Genomic DNA, 20,965 nt, shown 5'->3' with positions numbered 1-20,965 from the left:
ATTTTTAACATTAATTAAAAACTAAAATTTTAACTACCCAAAAAAAATATATTTTCAGGTGTAAAATAAAACTAAGATTTTTATAAAAATATCATATAAACATTTTATTTATGTTATTATATATTTATAGATGACTTCAATATATACTTTTAGTAAACACTTATAATTTAATAAATTAAGTTAATAATTTTCAACTAAAACTTTCAGTTATTGGCTAATTTTTACAACAATCACCTACTTTAGTCTCTCTCGCATACACACATCTTTTTATAATATAAGATTTCTTATATTTTTTCAGCCTTAATTATATTAAGAGACACGGTGTTTTTGTCGCTAGCATTTTAGTATTTCAAATTATTTAGATATTCATAACATCATAAACATATAATCACAAGCCAAATTAGATAAATAAAATCAGATGATTTGATTTAGTTCTAAGTTACTTTTTAAGAAAATAAATTGAAACTTTTAAATTTGAATAAGAAATATTTCGGGTAAACTTATGAGGTCTCTCTGGGCTATGCAGGCCTTGAATGAGGTCTGTTTCGGCTATGAAGTCTTTGAGAATGTTGGGGAAGGTTTGAAGTTGAAGTGGGTGTATGCATTGAATGGGGAATTGGGCCATCTAATATGGCAAGTTATAAGTCCAAACTGAAACCAATCATGGCACATATGACTTCAACTAATCGCCAAGAGCATAGCACCACCCATCACCATGGATTCATGTTCAAAAAATAATTCGACAGTTTTTGAAGTATTCCTAAAACGAACAAGAAACACGTTGGTTTGGTTTTCACTTTCAGGATTTTCTCCGAATAACAAAACTTGTTATAGTGTTTTATATATATTCCGTTTATTTTGGGGCTGATAATTATGTGCTTCTGACATTATTAATTGCAGCTTTGGTCTTTTAATTCCAACTTGTTTCTAGATTTCTTTGAAGTGAAATTCGACACTTTAATAGTTCAATTACACTGATCCGATTAGAGAACCTTATTCATCTATGCGTATCTGTTTAGTTGGTATTTATGTTTCTTTAATCATAACTAAGCAGTTATACTTGTAATTACTTGTGTTTGAAATATAGATATACAGGTGCGTGTACAGCAAACAATACACTAGTCAGAAATTGTACATGGTATTACCCTGTTACTCTCTCAAGGTATATATAAGTAAAAATAGTTAATTTCATACTAAGAAATAGTTTATATCATTTAATTTTATTAATTTCAAATAAAAAATAAAGTTATTTATAAAATATCTTTTATTGAAACTTAAAATCATGAAAGATATTTTAAGAATGATAACATTAAATATAACAAAATTAATTAGATTTATTTATATTTAAGTATAATAAATTATTTGATTTTTTAAAAATATCTTATAATTAAGAACACGTGAAATATTTTTTTAAAAATATCTTATAATTAACAGACAATTTTTTTAAAAATATCTTATAATTAAGAACACGTGAAATATTTTTTTAGGATTGGAGAGGTTGAAAGACATAGAAGAAAAGAAGATCCACTTTCAATATGAATGTAATGAAGTCCTATACTACCATCAATACTTTCACTGCAAACTATTTCAATATTTTTCAAATAGACTGAACCACAAATTACCAATTGATCAATTCCTTACAAAAAAAAAACAATTGGTTAATTTGATAATTTATTTTAAATTTAACTTTTTTGATAAATAAAGTAGATGGAAGGGCATGAGAAAGACTTGGAATTCCTTCTAGTTTGTAATAATGATCCATGTCACCACGATGAAGCTTCCTCCCTTGATTTGACTTGGGCATTAACTTGTAAGAAAATAAATCGAACTCTCGCGTTGTGGGGGCAACTTCACAGTAACCTGAAGCGCCTATAAATTAAGGCAATACCAAAATCCATAAACTCACACCCTAAGAGAGCAAAATATTTTCTTCTATCTCATCCTTTCTTTTAGTTTTATTTTTATTTTTTTATCTTGGGTAAAAAAAATCATGGGTGTTTTCACTTCTGAAAGCGAACACGTTTCCCCCGTCTCTGCTGCAAAATTATACAAAGCTATTGTCCTAGATGCCAGCAATGTCTTCCCAAAAGCATTGCCAAATTTCATTAAGAGCGTAGAAACCATTGAAGGAGATGGAGGGCCAGGAACCATTAAGAAGCTTACTCTTGCTGAAGGTAAATATTAGTAATTAATTTTAACCATTTATGGAACAATTAAGAGATACAATAATTTTAAATCCTTCAACGATATTTCTACTTCCTTTGTATAGTAAATAAATATTAAATATGTGTTCTATATTTAGAAGACATTAAATATACTTTATTTTTTTTCATTTAATACTTTTTTATACTAAGATATATATAGTCGGAGGATATAACGTTACTCTTAATTAATAGATTTCTCTTCCGAAGCATTCATGGTGGTTTCATTGTGCTTGTATTTACACTCGTTAATATAACTCATTCCATGTGTGTATATATATATATATGTGTGTGTACGTGTGAAATGTGAACAGGTTTAGGTTATGTGAAGCACCACGTAGATGCAATTGACACAGAAAACTATGTGTACAACTATAGTGTGATTGAAGGCAGTGCATTGTCGGAGCCATTGGAGAAGATATGTTATGAGTACAAACTGGTGGCAACCCCAGATGGAGGATCCATTGTGAAGTCCACAAGCAAATACTATACCAAAGGTGATGAGCAACTCGCCGAAGAATATGTGAAGACTGGCAAGGAGAGATCTGCAGGTTTCACCAAGGCTATTGAGGATTTCATTCAGGCTAATCCTGATTACAACTAATTAAGTCACCAATTATAATTATGTCTCAGTTTTATTAATTATGGTCATTTTGTGTTTTTTTTTTCCCTTCTTGTCGTGTGTTGCTTTAATTTCCAATAAAATTATTGTTTGACTTTGCTTCATGAGAAAAGTTTGAGATTATTACAAACTGGTTTGTGTACCCATCATTATTGTATATTTTCGTTATCCTTTTGTTATATATCAATATCGATCGATCAATGTTTCTCTCTTCAACTTCAATATGAATGCATAATTAATACCTAATAGCTTATAGGAAGATTACAATGTGTTGAATTGAATCATCATATATAGTTTGAATCTCTATAAAAAATTGTTGACATTTAATATTTTCTCAGTGATTCAAACAATAAGAATATATGTGGAGAAAACAAAATAACTTAAAAGAAAATAAACAATAGATGAAGCCTCAAGTCACGAGATTCAAAATGTTACTCCCGTGTGTAGTACTCAATATCTAGACGCAATTTTATATTCTTTAATCTGTTTTGTAGTAATCAATTTAGTGTGTCACACTTATAACCGGGATCTACTTAACATATTTTAATTATAAGTTATGGGATTAACGAAAACAGAAAAATTGTCACGGAAGATTTAGAATTATTTAGAAGGCGTTAATTATATATAATAATTACTTATTAGTATTTTAATATTTATAAAAAATGCTAAATAAAGAAAATGTATTTTATATCTGAAAATATAAATAAATCAATAATTTTTATTTACTAATTAGGACGATTATTAATAACAATAATTAAAGGATTTGAAATTATTTTAAAATATCCCCGATCAATTTACAAATATAAATAAATCCTAAATATCTTAATATTAAATTATTTTTATTTAGTATATTTTACTAAATATTGAGAAGATATAGATAAAGTCAAAGAATGAATAGAAGAGTTCGTGAGTCAAAGTCAATAGATGGTGAATGCTCATGCTGATGCGAAAGACAAACTTTCATGGTTCACATTCAATGCAAAGTTGAATAATAAGCCAGTGAGAAGGGGCTAGCAACTATGTTCTTTTTTTTATTTTGAAGCGTTCGAAATAAGCCAGTGAAAAGTGGAGTAATATTTAACGTGTTTGAGGTGAACAATTTATTTAGGATTTTCCTAATAAGCATTGACTTTGACGTGCTTTAATGATTCAAGGTTTGAGATCTTCTAAATTGACCGGTATTTTGGTGTGTATGAGATGTTGAAGAGATTAAGTGAGTACCTCCAAAACACATTCCAATAACAATCAAGTTAGTAAGAACTTTACCAGAATCACGATTACGATGGAAAATAATGATATTGGCTCACCGTAAAATTTGTCAATGAGCTAAGATGTTAGTCACATAATTCTGTTTGTAACAGTTCTAAACTAGCATGACTACTGACTCTCCTAAGTCCTAATAATCACGTTCTCTTTTTCCTTATTCCCTAGTGGATTTTTTTTCCTTCGTCAACCATTAAAGAGTTGACGCCATCAAATCTATAACCCTAGAAGACAATGGCAGAATAACAAGAGGCTTCTCAATTAGCAGCAGCCCAAAATTTGAATCATTGTACTTAAATTTAAAATAAGAATTTTATAAAGGAAAATATAGAAACCTTGATTAATCAATTGTAAGAACACTGAAACAAAATTAATAGTGAATACAATAATAATAAAAAATATGCTATAAAAAAAGGCAAAATATAAAATATCATGTCTAATACTAACCTAATGAACCTAGTTATAATTTGGGTACATTTAATTTTTTAACTTAAAAAATTTAATATAACCCTTTTAAATTTAAATTTTACTTATTTAACTTAAGTTCTATTATTTTATATTGGTTTGTTATATAATAAATTATGTAAAGTTATAAATATCAGCTCAACCCCAATTCAACTAAACGATTGATTCATTAAATTGTAAACTAGTATTTTTATGGGTTTAAAAACATGTAATTATTGCTCTACATTAGTGTAATTTTTTTTGTAGAAAAAAAAAACATTTTCCAAACTTAAAATTACTTAATTGAGTTCTATTTGGTTTACATTGAACACCAATTTCTCTCATAAATCATTATGTATGTTTTAATGTAAAACGTATTATTAAAATTATTTTAAGCATACATCTCAACCACATTTAATAATTTAAAATTAATTTGAGCACAATTGATTCTTTATTAAAAATTTAAACAACTGGACAGTTATAACTAATGGCATGTAAAGGAGCTAGTAGCTAATTAACCTTCGTATGAACACTTTATTACGCTGGTCTCACTGATTTAGAACTAGGTTCATTAGGTTAGTATTGGACATGATATTTTTCATTTTGTTCTTTTTTGTAGCATCTTTTTTTTATTGTGATCACTATTACTTTTTTCATTGTTCTTATAATTGTTTTAATCAAAGTTTCTATATTTTCGTTGGCAAAATTATCATTTTAAATTGAAGTACATTAATTCAACTTTGCTATTCAGCCCTTGTATTCTTGTTGGGTTCTACTGTTGTAAACTTGATGGTGTCAACTCTTTAATGGTCGACCAAGAAAAAAAATCCACTAAGGAGTAAAAAAGAGAAAATGTGATTATTAGCAGAGTCAATAGTCATGCACTCATGCTCGTATATAACCGTTAAAGATAGAATTATGTGAGCAACATCTCTGACGCATACAGTGACAAATTTTATACGTGAGCCAATATAATACATTTTCATTTAAAAATTAAATTAAAAAAACGGATTATTTCATTTTAAGATCAATATATAGAACATGTTACGAACTCGAATTAACACTAAAAATAGAATATCTGCAAATAACTTACTAAAAATAATTATATTAATGATATTCATCTATAATAGCCAATGTCAATGAATATAAATTAGTGTATATCGTAAAATAATGCTTACCTATTTTATATCAAATTTTAATTAGCTATAAACTTTAATATCTGATTATTTTTAGTTGATTTTATATATATGAACCCTCTGCTTTTGATTCTAATATTAATTACTAACTACTAAACTAATAGATTTCTTTGACATATAAGTGAAAATTATACATATCTAAGTTAAATGGTGGGAAAATTTGTACATATATTTACTACTAAATGAATAAATTTTCATTTATTATATATATTTTTATTATTAATAAATTAATAATAATAATATTATTATCCAATAAAAATTGTTAATATAATGTGTTAATATGTTGTGAGCCCAAAAGCCCACTTATGATTTAAATACTTTTGAAAGCCCAAAGTCCAATTGTATTGTATACTCATTTTTGGTTTTGAAACAAAAGGGGCAAAGCCCAAATAAAATTAGAAAATGATCCAACAAGTAGTACTTACTCGACTCTCATTTCTAAAAGGCAACTCTCTCAAAAATATAGTCTGTTGCCCAAAAATCACGTGCTAATTCAATATATTGTATACTCATGTTTATAATAATAATATGAGTATAAATTAATACAATTATGTGCAACTTAAATTAAAAGAAGAAACTCGCTTCAATACATCACAGAAAGATTCTAATTCGTTGCTAGAAATATTCAAAAAAGAACATGTTCATTGATTTACGAATGCATAACAGCACTAAATTCTCCAAACTAAGGAGTGCTTTGGTGCTGCTTAACCAAACACAAATTAATCGCTTTTGAGGTAACCATGATGATGATGGTAACAAAAATAAAATCGCAAGAAAGTACTGCATCATATGTTTCATTACATTATCTCAAAAATGGGAAAATTATAGCCCCCAACAATGTCTAAGCTCCTTGCTTTGCCAATCAATTTGTTCACACATTCCAAATTCATGCAAAATATGAACTAAAATATTAAAAACATCTGCGTTCCTTAATTTCCAAATAATCCTGCATGCCACCACAAAGAGAGATCCATTAGTGCCACGAACATTTACTTGAAGCTAATCACGTGAGCAGTGAGAGAAAAAAAATTATGTTTCTGATCAAACCACAACACTTCACAAATAAGTCTTATTCTGTAGCCACTGGTATGTACGTTTTTTAGCCGAGTAAGTACCACTTCAGCAAAAAACCATCAATAAAGGAGTTCTTCATTTCCATTTGGATGTCCTTGAGCTGTATCAAACTATCTTCTATGTGAACATAGGGAATCAAATTACAGAAGTTATGTTCTCCTAGCCACTTATTATACATACTGACACGTCACCTTTCCCAATTCTGATTTTGAAACTGGACTTTATAGGAGCCTTAACTTTGAGAATTGATTTCCATATGTACGAGCACCATTGGTTGAACATTGAGGATATGTATACCATCCAAATATTTATAATATAAAAATTTCACCCACAATCTCTTGCATATGCGTTGAATATCCAACAAAGGGGTAAAACAACATGAAGATCTTCACCAATAAACCAAGTAAAATTATAAGTTTGTAAGTTTTTCTTACTTTTATGTTACACAACTTGTCTAATTTTATTCAATGTGACATTTTATACTTGAATTCCAACAAATTTTAATCATTTTCTTATAGTGAGTAACATGATGTGGTTATTTTTATAAAGAAGAAAAGAAAATTATTTTTATCAAATAACAATCTGTTATAATTAGTTATAGGGTTTACTAATTATAATTAATAACAATTGTCTTATTTTCTCTTTAAACATGATCATATCTTATTATAGTTTTATTGTAACTATTACATTTATATATACAAAGGAAAAAAAAGAGGAAGAAATTAAGAGTTAGTTAATTGCTTGCTTCATTTTCTTTGCTTCTTCTTTAGCCACTGCATATTTCCCTGATGGCAGCTTCAAGGTAAATGACGACTAAAAAATACTACAACTTGTGGATAATAAATTAATAATACCCGATGTTCTCAGCATACCAAGGAAAGTAAGGAACCATATTTTGACTTTCTTTTTCTTTCTGAGTTTGCATTGTATGAATCCAATTTATCCAGGTCTATAATGTTGGCAAATGACCTGATTTTGCCAATAGTCGATGTGACGGCCATAAGTTTGAATAACAGCCTTGGTCCATGTTTGGAAGGTTAATAATTTCGAGAGAATAAATTAATTTTAAAAAAATCTTATGAAAATAATTTTAAAAAATAGTTGAATGAAAGATGTAATTATTTCTTAAGTAAAAAAATGCATCATCTTAGGTCTTAGGTCTTACATTGAAAATTCCCTTTGAATGCCTTCAAATAAGAAATTTCCGAGACCATTGTTAACTACTACTACCAAGTAAATGTCCATTTTAGGTCTTAACTTCCAAATTTATCCCATTAAAGGGCTCATTTTCTAAGAAACTTAATTACTAGTTCATTATATATATAGTGATTGCTGGACCTATAAACACCATAGTCTGTTCCTCGGGATATATATTCACAACTTTAATTCCATGTAAATTTTGCAGTCTACAGAATTTACTGTTGGAGTCACAACCTTTACACAAGAATACTCCTTTGCTGCCCCATCATACGCGTTCAAAGTTATAATGCATACCAAAAAAATATACTCACAGTGTAAAAATTAATATTTTATATTATCATATGATAAAATTATTTAACTTTATAATTATTTAAAATTATATTTAAGTTGTTAATTTTTTTTTGTAGAAATATATTTCTTTTTTATTTCATTAATAAGCGTAATAGTATCCATTCCAAAAAATAAAACAAAAATGGGGGTCTTCTTATGTGACACCATTTGCCGTGTCATAATTGATACCGTTATGTGATAACTAATAAGTATGAAAACCTCTTTCTTATATTGACGTATGGTTAAATAATTGCCTGGTTGAGTTTTGATTGCGGACCCCAGCCTTGTGCTGGCTCTTAAGTCTTACCTTCATTAAATTAAAGTAACAAAAATGGTGGTTTGTTTGCTTGTTTCATTTTTCTTTGCTCTTCTCTCTAGCCACTGCTCGTTTCCTCATTGGTTAAGGTAAAAATACTTCTACATACTTTTGGTGAATAACACACACATTAACACCTGCTGTTCTCAGCATAATACCCGGGTAGGTATCCTGAATTGTATGAATCCAATCCATGTGTGGGGCCATAAGTTTGAATAATAAGCTTATTTATGAAACAATTAAAAACATGCTGCAGCCACCAAGATTGTAGGTCTTCAAATAAGAAAATTCCCATTGATCATTCTTAACTACCAACTTATCCAATTCTATCAAAGGCCTCATTTCCACGAAACTCACTTCATATAGTGTGGCTGCTGGCTGGACCTATAAAACACTAGTCCTTCCCTCTTTATCTAGGATCATATCTACCATTCACTACTTTGATTCCCTGAGATTTCTGCAATCTACAAAAATTCACTATGGGAGTCACAACCTTTACACAGGAATACTCCTCCTCTGTTGCCCCATCACGCATGTTCAAGGCCTTGATTGTAGACTCCAGAAATTTGCTTCCAAAGCTCTTACCTCAGTTTGTAAAAGATGTGAATGTGATCCAAGGTGATGGTGAAGCTGGAAGCATTGAACAAGTTAACTTCAATGAAGGTTAGCAATCAAATTAACATGAACTAGTTCAGCTGAAACAGGATCACTTCTCTATATTTCTTGAATTAACTTGTTGTGTATTTATTTTATGCAGCTAGCCCCTTCAAATATCTGAAACACAGGATTGATGTGCTTGACAAGGACAACTTGGTTTGCAAATACACTATGATTGAAGGGGATCCATTGGGCGACAAGCTTGATTCTATAGGTTATGAGGTGAAGTTTGAGGCTACTAGTGATGGAGGTTGCCTATGCAAAATGACAAGCAATTACAATACCATTGGAGAGATTGATGTTAAAGAGGAAGAGGTAAAGGAAGGAAGGGAAAGCGGTATTGCAGTTTACAGAGTTGTGGAGTCATACCTGCTCGAGAACCCACAAGTGTATGCTTAATCACTTGCTTATTTATTGTGTCATGTATCATACGATATAAAAACATATTCAATTTTTTAATAACGGTGTGCAACCAAATATAGGGTTGTTTAGAATGGTTGCAAAGACTTGAATTCCTTAATAAGTCCTTATTGTATGAACAGCCAAAAATGGCTAGTGGTTTGCCAAAAATATTTGTACTTTGGTAGTAAAAAAGAGTTGAAGAGTGTTTTGTTTTACCTTTACATGGATTCCAATGTACTTAAACAAAGAAGCAACAATTCATTTCTATTGAGTAAACGTGTGTTTGGATGGTTGTAAACAGAAAAACAAACGCAGGCCAAGACTTTGAGTCACAATAATACGAGCCAATAATACTCTAATGATATTAACATGTTGGACGTACATGAGGTAGGTTCCAAGAGTTTCCATTTATAAATGAGGTAAGGTCATGATTAAGATAATTTTCTTCTGCTTCACAGCTGGAATGAGGGTTTAGAGGCACCAAAAGATAAATTTTAGTATTTTAAATTTTCTTCAGCTTTTTGTCATTTTGGGTTTCTCACTTTCTATACTTTTCAAGTTTCAACCGCAATCAAACAAAAAATATGGTTATTCAAGTGACATTCACTTCTTGCTCTTTAAAGACGGGCATGACATTTCTACCAAAAGGAGGGTGAAAGTCACTTGACCCACCCTGTAAACTATTGTTTCATATTGAATTCTTATTTACTTTTTACTAGGGTAAAGTAGTAAACGTAAGGATTGAGTTGCTGACTTACTGTTACTGAGTGTATGAATGGTAATTATTCCTTCCCATCTGTGAAAGAAACCACCACTTGATGAAAGAGGACTTATGGAAAGGACTAGAAACTTTACGTATACTGCTTTATACTGAATTTGTATAAATTATGCAAAAAGACTTTCAAGAAGGATGATAAAATATTAGTACGGAGTTGTCCAACAATAATATTCGGAGAGAGCAGTTAGCACAAACTGCAGTTGACATACTCCGGGGTAAAGCTTTTATTGACTCATCATTGTGCAAGTTTTCTTCCTTGCAAAAACCTTAATATAGGAACTCACCAAATGTCCTGTGATATTAAGTCTTTTTGCACCCAAATTCTAAAATATGAACGGATTAGCAAAAACCAATGAGCACCAAAGCACGTATTTGTGTTCGCCTACCCTTACGAGAGATGCCAAGTTTAAGGTTTGTTCCTTCCAACTAAGGTTAAGTGACAAACCAATATAATTATTGGCTTCTTTGTGACGAAAGCATTATTGCCAAAGGTTTGTCAACCTTCACCGACCCTACCGTTTAAGCTTTTAGGCAGTGTTGGAATTAGATATGCCCCCAGCCTCATATATCTTAGGTAACAACGAGATTCGACATTACAATTTACAAATGTCCATAGAGAAGAACCTCTGAATTCTTTCCTGAATCATCACCCCTCTTCCGCAGACCATTTTTCTCTTTCTGTCTCCCCTTGGCCGTCAAAAAAAAAAAAATGATTCCTTGCATTTCCCGCATGTCTTGCTTTTAACATATTCCTTGCCCTTGTAAGGCATGAACAGATGGATTCCATTCACAGGTTCTCCATCCATAATCCACTTCCTTAAAACAAAAGCATATCTCTTGGTTTTCTATAACTTTACAGCTCCATGCCTCCATGGCTCGGGATTCACAGGTAATATCCAAAGCATATATGTTGATCAATGAAATTATGGTTTTTTATATCAATTTAAATTTAAACATGTAGCAAGCATTATCTCTTCTTTAAGAGTGGCTAATCCATCAAATGCAGGCACCTCGTGTCACGCAAATACAGGTCCGAGTGGACTGCAAAGGGTGCGTGCAGAAGATAAAAAAAACACTAAATGGAATTCATGGTATCTATTTAAATTATTTCCCTTGCAAATAATGCAGCAACGTTTCCAAATTATTTGATTAACTTTATCATTTTGCAGGTATACATGATCTTCGTGTTGACCTACTTCAACAAAAGCTCACAATTATTGGGTGGGCAGATCCAGAACAAGTTGTCAAAGCAATTAAGAAGACAAAAAAAAATGCCACCATTTGCTCTAGTATTGAACTAACGTCTCCATCTAAACCAACTGAACCAGAGCCAAAAGAAAATGCACCAGTCCCTGATGCAACACAACCACCACCAGCACGAGTTCCACCACCTCAAGCAAGCCCACCATCAAAACCACCGCCTCAACGGCCACCACCTGAAGCAACACCACCATCGCACATACCTACACAGCACAAGACAAGCCGGCAGTGGCAGAACAACACAGGAATTGAAGAATTAGAACAGGTTCATGTGAAGCAATACTATCATCTGCCTAACAACGTTAACAGATTCAGTTCTGGCCGCAACCATGTTGAACACTGGCACAGATACCATAATGGCCCTGTATTTCTACAAGAGTCATCCCGACCCATGTATGTGACACACAGCTATAACACACACGTGCCTTCGTCAATCGTCACTGAATATGAATACGTCAGATCACCATCCAGACAAACACATTACAATTGTATAGAACACTACAGTGGAGATTACCAGAACGACAATGTAAACATCACATCCATGTTCAGCGATGATAATCCCAATGCATGTTGCATTGTCTAGTAGTAGTTAGGGTTTCATGAGCTTTCATATGTCTTGATAAGTGAGTTGTCGAAGACGATTCGAAAAACTATAATTTGAAGATTGAAAATGAGAATACTTTAGTTTGCATGTGATCCAAGAATGGAGAGAATATTCCTAACTTCTGGGAGCTGGAAAATTTTATTCTGGATTCCATTCGTGAGACCCAAAAAGCGCGATAATAAATAAAGGGTAATAAAAACATGTTCGGGAAGAGATATTTGTAACTATAGCCAAAAAGATATCTTGCAGTTAACTTGCTACGTGTAGGCCAATTTGGGGTATGCAAAACTTTTATCACGAAATCAAAGCTGTTGTAGATCTGGAGGATACTAAATCTTCATCGTAGTATTTTGAGCATGTATTCAAACATGTAAATATGCCCGAGCTATATTTACGTATTTTTACTTAACAATAAAAATCTCAAATTACATAAATTAGGGGCCGCGTCATTTTTTAACAAATCTGGATGATACCAAAATTTCTCTCTGAGGATGTATCTATCTATATAGCAACAAAATTGTGAACAAGGGGGGCTGGATGAAATACAGCAGCTTCCATTCCTCTACATCTTCGTCAGCCGCAAAAGAGACAACTTGGAACCCAATCTGTAAACAGTTAATAGTAAAACTCCAATTAATAAGGCATATATGGACTTATATGATAGCTAGAATTATTAACATCACGAGACAATACCAGAATTTTTAGGGTAAAACAAAAAAAATAAGATAGGCAAACGGAAAACCAAATATGTTAACAGATTGGCACTTTATAGAGATTAGTTCTCCAAAGAAACAATTTAGATAGTGGCTACTAATTGCAAAATAGTCTTTTTATTATGATAGGCTAAGAAGCAGAGAAGAAATTCTTTAGGTTAATAAAAATTTGCATAAATCAAGTAGTTTTTGCGCAATATCAGCTATGCCCAAGTCTAGAATCTGACTGAGATCCTCATTGAGTTTTAAGAATTAATGATGTGGAAAAGGTTTATTGGCAATAAGTGGCAAAAGAAAAACAATACATCATTATCAATAATTTAAGCAATCTCGAAAGAGGATAATAAATTCCCAAACAAATGCAGAATGGGTGTTTCAGGATCTCCAGACTCAGTTAAAATCATCTTTATTTAACCACATTTTAGCATGTTTGGTTTGGCTTCACTTTTGCCAAAATCAATTCAGATTTTTCACGTTAAAGGCAAAGCAACACAAAGTTGCTTCCAGTTTTTCATGATGCCACCATGATTGAGTTTCTCGCCACCAATATAAACACACTATTTATCCACTTTAGCAATTTTGGTATGAACAAATGCATAAGTCATAATAAAAACTCTTATGTATGTAATTACCTCTAGAAAAAATCAAACTAGCTTTCATCATCAGTACTTATTTCAGAAGAATCATCTTCCTCGTGATAATATTCATCTTCAACTTCAACTTCATCTTCATCTTCACTTTCTTGCATTTGGAGTTCATGCACAGAATGGCTTATAGTCTGAGAAGCCTTGTCAATCTGAAAGTAAACTTTAATAAGGCCCCTGAAAACCAATAACATTCAACAGACGGCCAAACTAATTTCAGAAAATGTGACCGTACCTGTGATGTCAGCAGTTGCAGACGACCTGATAATTGTAACAAAGGCTGATGAGTTGCCCCTCTAAAATTGGTAATCTGAAAAGTGGCAGACAACGTTTCAAAATCTCAAAAAGTAAAGCTATATCACATAAACAGAACCAGAAATCACCAGGAAATCAGAATGATCAAAAGAAGCAAATTTGACAAGAAACAAATCAGAGTAACCTTAGTATTCAAAAAGAATACTAATAAATAGCCATTCAATACAAAGACATCCCATTGTTCCCAATCCATAACCTGTCGTTATTCCTATTGCATGTTTTATCACAACTTTATAAGAGAAATAATCAGATAACATTTTCAAGTCATGTTTTTATTCCCACCCCAGAAGAAGCTAGAGGAATATTGTTTTACAAAATCAGAATATAATGGCATGTTCAGGTTTCAGTTTTAAAACAGGAAATTTAGAATGACATGCAAAATTGTAATTGCAACTTCAATGCACTTTAAGTCTTTAAGCAATTAGTCAGGCAGTGTAGTTTCGTTTCATTTCATTTCATCATTTTGACTTTGTGAACTATCCCAACCATATCAAGTTACTGATCAGTTGGCCAAATATTGTGGGTAGGCCAGAAGCTGATAAAAAAAGCAAATAGAAGTGTATCAGAAAGAGAACAAATTACAACATAAATGGCATAAGCCATGTCAGATATTTCTATGCATAATATTTATATAATTTTAAAGTTAAATTAACTGATCTTTTGGCCATTTCATTATCTTTCAAGTCTTTCTATCCATTAGTTAACATCAGCGAAGTTAACCATATGATGAAATTCAACATAAGTGCCACATGTCATATTAGGACATCAATGAAGCATTCATTATACAAGAAGGAATAATAGCAGAAGCTGCAGAATTAAATTAGGGGAATTATATTTAGATTTGAAATTTCCATTTAGTAAATAAAGCATGATGAATTTAAAGTTGAGATTGCAGATACCAAGCACATAAATGAGAAAACAAAATTTAATCCATTATACCTTGTCTAAGGAATTGAGTGTACGTGTCACATATTGCTGAGGAATGCCACTGAGATCATGATTCACTAATATGCTGTATATCCATGGAAGAATATACTTTCCACTAGATGATCTGTTGAATAAAGATTTAGAAAATGTCAAGAGAATTGAGTGCATATGCTTTGGCATTACGGAAAAGAAAACACATAATGAAAGATATCACAATTGCTTGTTTCCACTGTCTCTACAAATTTTTTAAAACAGGAAAAATGTGAAAACAAGGTGGCATTTTTCCAAGTATTTACGAAAATAAGATGTTTTCTGAAACCAAACAGGACCTTCCTTAACATGATTACAAGCCAACACTGATTCCCATTCTTCTAAATTACTTGAGCTGGTGAAGTATTTATCATAAGATGTCATTTAAGTTCAAGAATTAATATAAATTTTACCATACTACTATTTGGTTCAATTTGATTCCAATTCTATCTTGTTTATATAGTTAGTTAGTTAGAGGGGTCTAGGAGGTAAATAAATAGGAGGGTGTCAGGCAAGAGGCATTCAGTCTTGAATCATTTGAGAATTGAGCTTTTGCTCCCTGTAAAAGAAGAAATCCTTCATGAGGGGGAAACAGTTGTTGGAGCCTGGAGGAGAGATCTCTCTCCTATTTTCCATCCCTTCCTATTCCTATTCTTGGTTCCTAACACGTTGGCTTTCCATTTCAACTTGGAGAAGGAACTAGACATCCAATGCTACCCATAACTAAGTTACTAAACATTACTCCTAGAATAACATTTGGTCATTTTACTATTGCAATCAAACAATCAACAAACAAGAGAAAATTTAGAACATCCCAGCATAGGCAAGAGACCTTTCAGAAGAAAGCCCCAAAAAAGAAACCAAACCTTGATTCCCATGCAGCCAGTAACACTTCCAGTAGCTTCCCTGCTTTGGTTGACTTCATAGACAAAACAGCTGCTCTTATCTGATAAATGGATCTTAAATTCAGGCACATAAACAATTCCATTCAACTTTTAAAAAATATGGACAATTAATATAATGCAATGACAATAAAAAAATAAATAGATAAAAGAACATATGGAACCAAAAGTAATAGCAAAAGACAGTCACATTGACTCATAAATTAACCTTTTTCATTGGAACAGTAGCTTCCAGATCAATACCCTTCAACAACTTACAGCAAAGTTCAATGTTTGATGCATACACACTTTCACTGGAAATCATCCCTAGTGATCTCATCCGGTCCTCCATGCAAATTACATCAATCTCACTTTGTGCCATATCATCTGCATAGATTGGTAAAATCAATAGATTAAGCAAAGCACAAAAGAACCATGCATCTTCTTTTCTAGTTTATACTTAGTAGCAGCAATGAACAGAAGACAAAGGCAAATTATATTAAAAATGTCTCTCATTTGATGGTGGAAATGCCAATCAGCCAATGACAAGAATGCTACCCCATTGACTGCTGGTGAAAAAGTTACAATTCATAAGCAATCACAATTACTCAATATTTTTAATGAAAGGTCAAGACTGTGGTTGATCTTAAAATAATGGCTTCAAAATAAGGAGTTTTATGCAGACAAGCTAGCCTCTCATGGTCTTACCATACAGGACTATTTTTTCTGGGATTTAATTTTTCGTTTCAGTAGTGAGTACTTTAACCAGAATAGGTTTGGTATTCCTAACTATAGGTTTAGATGATTGATCCTTGTTTTCATGGGTTTGGTTTATGCCCCCCCACCCCCTCCCGCTTTTCTTGTTCTCTTTCTTTCATGTTTTTATGATGTTCTGCAGATGACTGCTAGTGACAGGGGTGACAACCTAGTTGGGATGCCTGTCTCTATTGAGTCATGCCATTATTGTTCCAAAGAAAAGCACTATACAAATGTACCACTGTTTTATAACAAACAACAATAATGGATGTTACTCAGATACGTAAACACAAGCACAAATACCTAGAAGTGAATCAACCACATGAGAATCTGGCTGTACATATTCTTTGCATGCAGGGTGGACTTGTTATTAGACATGAAATTTCCAAATTGGTATAAATTTGTCAACACATATATTAAGCCATAAATTCCATTTTCAGGAAAATAGTGAAAGTGTTCAATTTATTGCTTAGCAAGAAAATAAGGTACAATTGATGCATTAATCAATCATGCATTTGTTTAAGAAAAAAATCATATTAATACCTTCCATCTCAACAGAATCATCTTTACTACTTCTATGCAAATCATCAATTACATCCTTGTCCAGAGATTTTTGAAATGCTTTCTCTTTCTCATGAGAATCAAAAACCTTAGGAATTGGAAGCAAGGCATCCTCAGCATTAGCTCGGTCTAGTGCAGTTACTGTCAAAATATAGGAACATCAGTTAGTAGTAACCTACAACAGCATCAGGAATACAATTACTAAGAAATATAAGATCAGCTTATTTTGGGGGATAAGTTCAAAATTAGTTATAGGATCAGATAGCAAAATTATGTGCATCAAAGCAAGCATGTAAAATAATTGTAAGATATATAAACACATATTAGGGTTCCCAACTAATAGCTCAAACTTTTGAAATAGTTTATTATTGACAAAAAATAGTCAAAATAAGAGAATGCTGGTGAGAAAGAGTTAATCAAAGGCACAAAAAGTCTTACCTGTTTGAGCATTTGTCCCCTTCTTAGATTTGCCAAGAGATTGACTCATTGGAAGAAGAACACCATCATGAGAGACATTCAACTTTATGTCCGCACCAGAATGCACAAGAATTTTTCTAAATGATGGTTTTACAAGCAACCCATAAACAAGAAAAACTTGCCCAGAGGCTGGCTTCTGGATGCCTTGTAATTTTGCAGCATATATTGCAGGCAGAGCTCCCTTGTAGTTTCTGGAGGGCACATCTTCTAAAGATAAGGATATTTTAGTGGGTTTTGCATTACGCAGTTCTTCGACACTATTACCAAACCATAAATAACAAATGCCAATTTCTGAGATTGCCAAAACACATATGCCAGCCTCATCATGTTCCTCACTATCAATGCACCTGCTATCAAGAAAGACAGCAGGGTGCTCCATCGCAAGAACACAACTAGCTGACTGCTTTTTAGCACCCTCTATCCTCCAAACAGCAACATATCTTTCACCAACAGCAGATGAGAGGATATGCTTCCCATCTTCAGTGAAAACCATGCATCGAACAGATCCCTGTTAATTAAACTAAAAACAATTGTTATACAAACAACAAAATCATTGCAAAGACAATTTTTTTTAAGAAAAAAGGCACGCCTGTTTTTAAGACAAATTAAAAGGGCACTGATAGAGTATATGCATGTACATAGGGAAATCTACGAGACTCACAGGATGACCAGAGAACTTTTGAATCTTTTTGTGATTAGAACAGTTAAAAATCTTCAATTGTGCTGCTGCAGTAGCTAATGTCTTCCCATCTGATTTAAGTAGAGAAGCAATTACCAAATCAGTAATCAAAACAGTAGTAATAATACCTACAAATTGGATATTCATCTAAATCATGATTCACTGAAGCCCTTTTGAGTTTTGACTCACTGCAGCTAAGGAGTTATTGCAATATTGCTAAATGCTAATAGTTTAGCACCCATTCAACAAATATGGACCTCAAGTGATAAACAGTTTTTCATTCTAATGATAATAAAAGAACTAACATTGAGAGTAGATGGTCTCCTTAACTAAATTTGGATCATTGAACCTTACAATTAGAAATTTGAGCTTTCTATTTGCAATTTTATTTTATTATTAATAACAATATACAAGAACAAGAAGCTTAAAGAATTCTGAGGGAAACTCAATCAAATTATACCACGCACCATAGACAAATGTCTAATTCAGATTGACTTGATCTCCTCCCACCAAAACAACAAGATTTCTACAAAAGCTGTGAAGGATAAATACCTGGAGAAACAGACATGCAGGATACTGGCTTTGTAGAAGCTTTAAATTTCTCCAACAGGTTTCCTGTCATGAAATCTATCAAACATACCATCCCATCTGCACCAGCCGTATAAATGGTTGACACATTTGCTGAAGATGCAATGGCTCTCACACCTCTGCAGTCGAGTTGAACAAACAAGAAAGAGAAATCAGGAACTAAAACCCATAAAATCCACAAAGTAACATTGATTGGAGTCACCATGTCCAATCATCATGGAGTTACAGATTTTAAAATCTACAGAGCATTAGGTCCTAAATTATCCATTAAAATACAGTAATAAATTAAACCAAACTTAGATGCAGTGCTTTTTAGTGTTTGTTCTCCAATCAAAATTAGAGTTTCGTCTTCACAATTCGCACAGTTAATGCCAGCCTTAAAAAGAGAAAAGGTAGTGCAGCTAAGTTTATATCTAACTAACCCAGGATGACAGTCAGTAAGTCTCCAAGTCAATTGACCAGAAGCGATGTCAAGTGCTAAAACATCACCGCCACCAGTTCCAAGCACTAACAAGGAGGATATATGCTTCCTTTTCCTCTGCAATAATTCACAATATTAGAGGTGTAAATATATAGTATCATTCTAAAAGAAATAGTAATACATACATAGATAATAGCAAAAAAAAGAAGAAGTGAGGGACGGACCTTTTTGTCGAAGGAGAACCACTTGATGCAAGTATAATCTAGCGCAAGATGGCCGTTAATGGATGATTTATGATGTAAAGTAGTAGCAGTTGAATGAGTTGAGGTAATATCGGCGAACTCGGTGTGGACCTGACCCCTCAGTGTGTCCCATATCTATGCAGACAAATTGTGAATAAGTAACAGTTCAGTTGAGGAAAGGCTTAGAAGAAAGATAGAGAAAAAAAACGAAACGAACCTTGACGCGACCGTCTCCGGCGGTAATAGCGAAGAAGTCGAGTGAAGGATTGAAAGCTGTCAAAATGTCTCTGACGTCCGTTGAAGCCATACCCGAACCAACAGCTGAAGCTTGCAAAGAGGAACGAAACGAGAAAGGGTTCCCGTTCGCAGCAAGAGAGGGAAACAAAACAAGTTTTGTGTCGGGTCGGATCGGGTTTCTGTCAAGTTAATCCATAATCCTTGCCCTGTGGGCTTTATGAGCTACGGCCCACCGCAGACCCCCAAATTTATAATATTGGCAAATTCGGGAAAATAAAAACATACAAAATTTACGGAATTTTAAGCATATGACTTCACTCCTTTAAAATGTACAATGTGATATTGTATTGATGAAAAATACTTTTTAAGATATATATATATATATATATATATATATATATATATATATATATATATATATATATATATATATATATATATATATATAAACTAAAAAAAATAATCTTTGAAATAGTAATGACATGCTCTTGATCTCTTGTCCCAAAAATGAATTTTGTCTTTGAAATCAGTTTCTTCTTTCATGTGCCAGATTTTCCCATCACTTCAAAAATCAAATGTTTTTCGTGACATTTTTTTAGTGAACAATGTATGATGTATTAAGTATTAGAAGGACTCGGATTATTTTTTCTTTGTATGTGTGACTGTGTGAGTGTTGGAACGAAAATCACGAGAGTAAACTCGTCTGGAAAAAACTAGAAAAGAAATGAAGGTAGCTCTGAGTCTGTGAAAAGCATGGGGAAAATGTCAGTGCAATTACACTAGCTAACAATTTCGTGATGATTTTTCTTTTCATAATGCGACGGGTAGATAATGATTAATGAGCTGGAAATTATTATTAATTACTTTATTTACTGGGAATAATTTACTAACCCAACCAAATGCTGATTTAAAATTATAAATTTAATTAAAATGTACTAATAGTGTAAAAATTATAAACACTATAATCCAATTATAAATTATCATACTTAATTTTATTGTTATATTTTATGATAATTATTTTAAAAATCATATCTGAGATAATTTTTAATTGGTTAACAACATATTTTTTTTTTACATTAACAATATCTTAAAATTAAACTCTAAAATTTTACAAACTTTACATGGATAAATAATATGAATTTAGTTT

The 20,965-nt window shown here is 32.1% G+C and overlaps 3 protein-coding genes across 5 annotated transcripts; 2 read left to right on the top strand and 1 right to left on the bottom strand.

Moving 5' to 3' along the window:
* The first annotated feature begins 1,990 nt into the window (after positions 1-1,990).
* LOC100306363 (pathogenesis-related protein) lies at positions 1,991-2,805 on the top strand. Its single transcript, NM_001250718.1, is given in 2 exon segments — positions 1,991-2,174; positions 2,516-2,805. Coding segments are annotated over 2 exon segments (474 nt in total).
* Positions 2,806-8,920: 6,115 nt separating this feature from the next.
* LOC100500506 (SRPBCC ligand-binding domain-containing protein) lies at positions 8,921-12,957 on the top strand. 3 transcript variants are annotated; one of them, XM_041010870.1, is made up of 4 exons: positions 8,921-9,309; positions 9,404-11,372; positions 11,490-11,574; positions 11,653-12,957. In XM_041010870.1, the coding sequence occupies exons 1-2, from the start codon at positions 9,126-9,128 to the stop codon at positions 9,700-9,702; spliced, it is 483 nt and encodes a 160-aa protein (XP_040866804.1). In that variant the 5' UTR covers positions 8,921-9,125; the 3' UTR covers positions 9,703-11,372; positions 11,490-11,574; positions 11,653-12,957. The 3 variants fall into 3 exon arrangements, with proteins under 3 accessions (XP_040866804.1, NP_001235344.2, XP_003550547.1); XM_003550499.5 differs by lacking the exon at positions 8,921-9,309 and having other exon boundaries at positions 10,641-11,372; NM_001248415.2 differs by lacking the exons at positions 11,490-11,574; positions 11,653-12,957 and having other exon boundaries at positions 9,062-9,309; positions 9,404-9,981.
* LOC100784148 (WD repeat-containing protein 43) lies at positions 12,675-19,973 on the bottom strand. The gene is made up of 13 exons (XM_003550398.4): positions 19,799-19,973; positions 19,564-19,716; positions 19,341-19,456; positions 18,883-19,037; positions 18,313-18,401; positions 17,613-18,159; positions 17,157-17,315; positions 16,087-16,244; positions 15,843-15,922; positions 14,959-15,070; positions 13,940-14,014; positions 13,693-13,856; positions 12,675-12,952 (listed from the first exon to the last, which is right to left on the bottom strand). Exons 1-12 carry the CDS (start codon positions 19,886-19,888, stop codon positions 13,710-13,712), a joined length of 1,881 nt encoding a protein of 626 aa, XP_003550446.1. The 5' UTR covers positions 19,889-19,973; the 3' UTR covers positions 12,675-12,952; positions 13,693-13,709.
* Between the last annotated feature and the right edge of the window lie 992 nt (positions 19,974-20,965).

This window comes from Glycine max, chromosome 17 (genome assembly GCF_000004515.6).
Source record: "Glycine max cultivar Williams 82 chromosome 17, Glycine_max_v4.0, whole genome shotgun sequence".
NCBI classification, from domain to species: Eukaryota; Viridiplantae; Streptophyta; class Magnoliopsida; order Fabales; family Fabaceae; genus Glycine; species Glycine max.
Note: the sequence above shows the minus strand (reverse complement) of the source record. Positions and strands in the feature narration are given on the sequence as shown.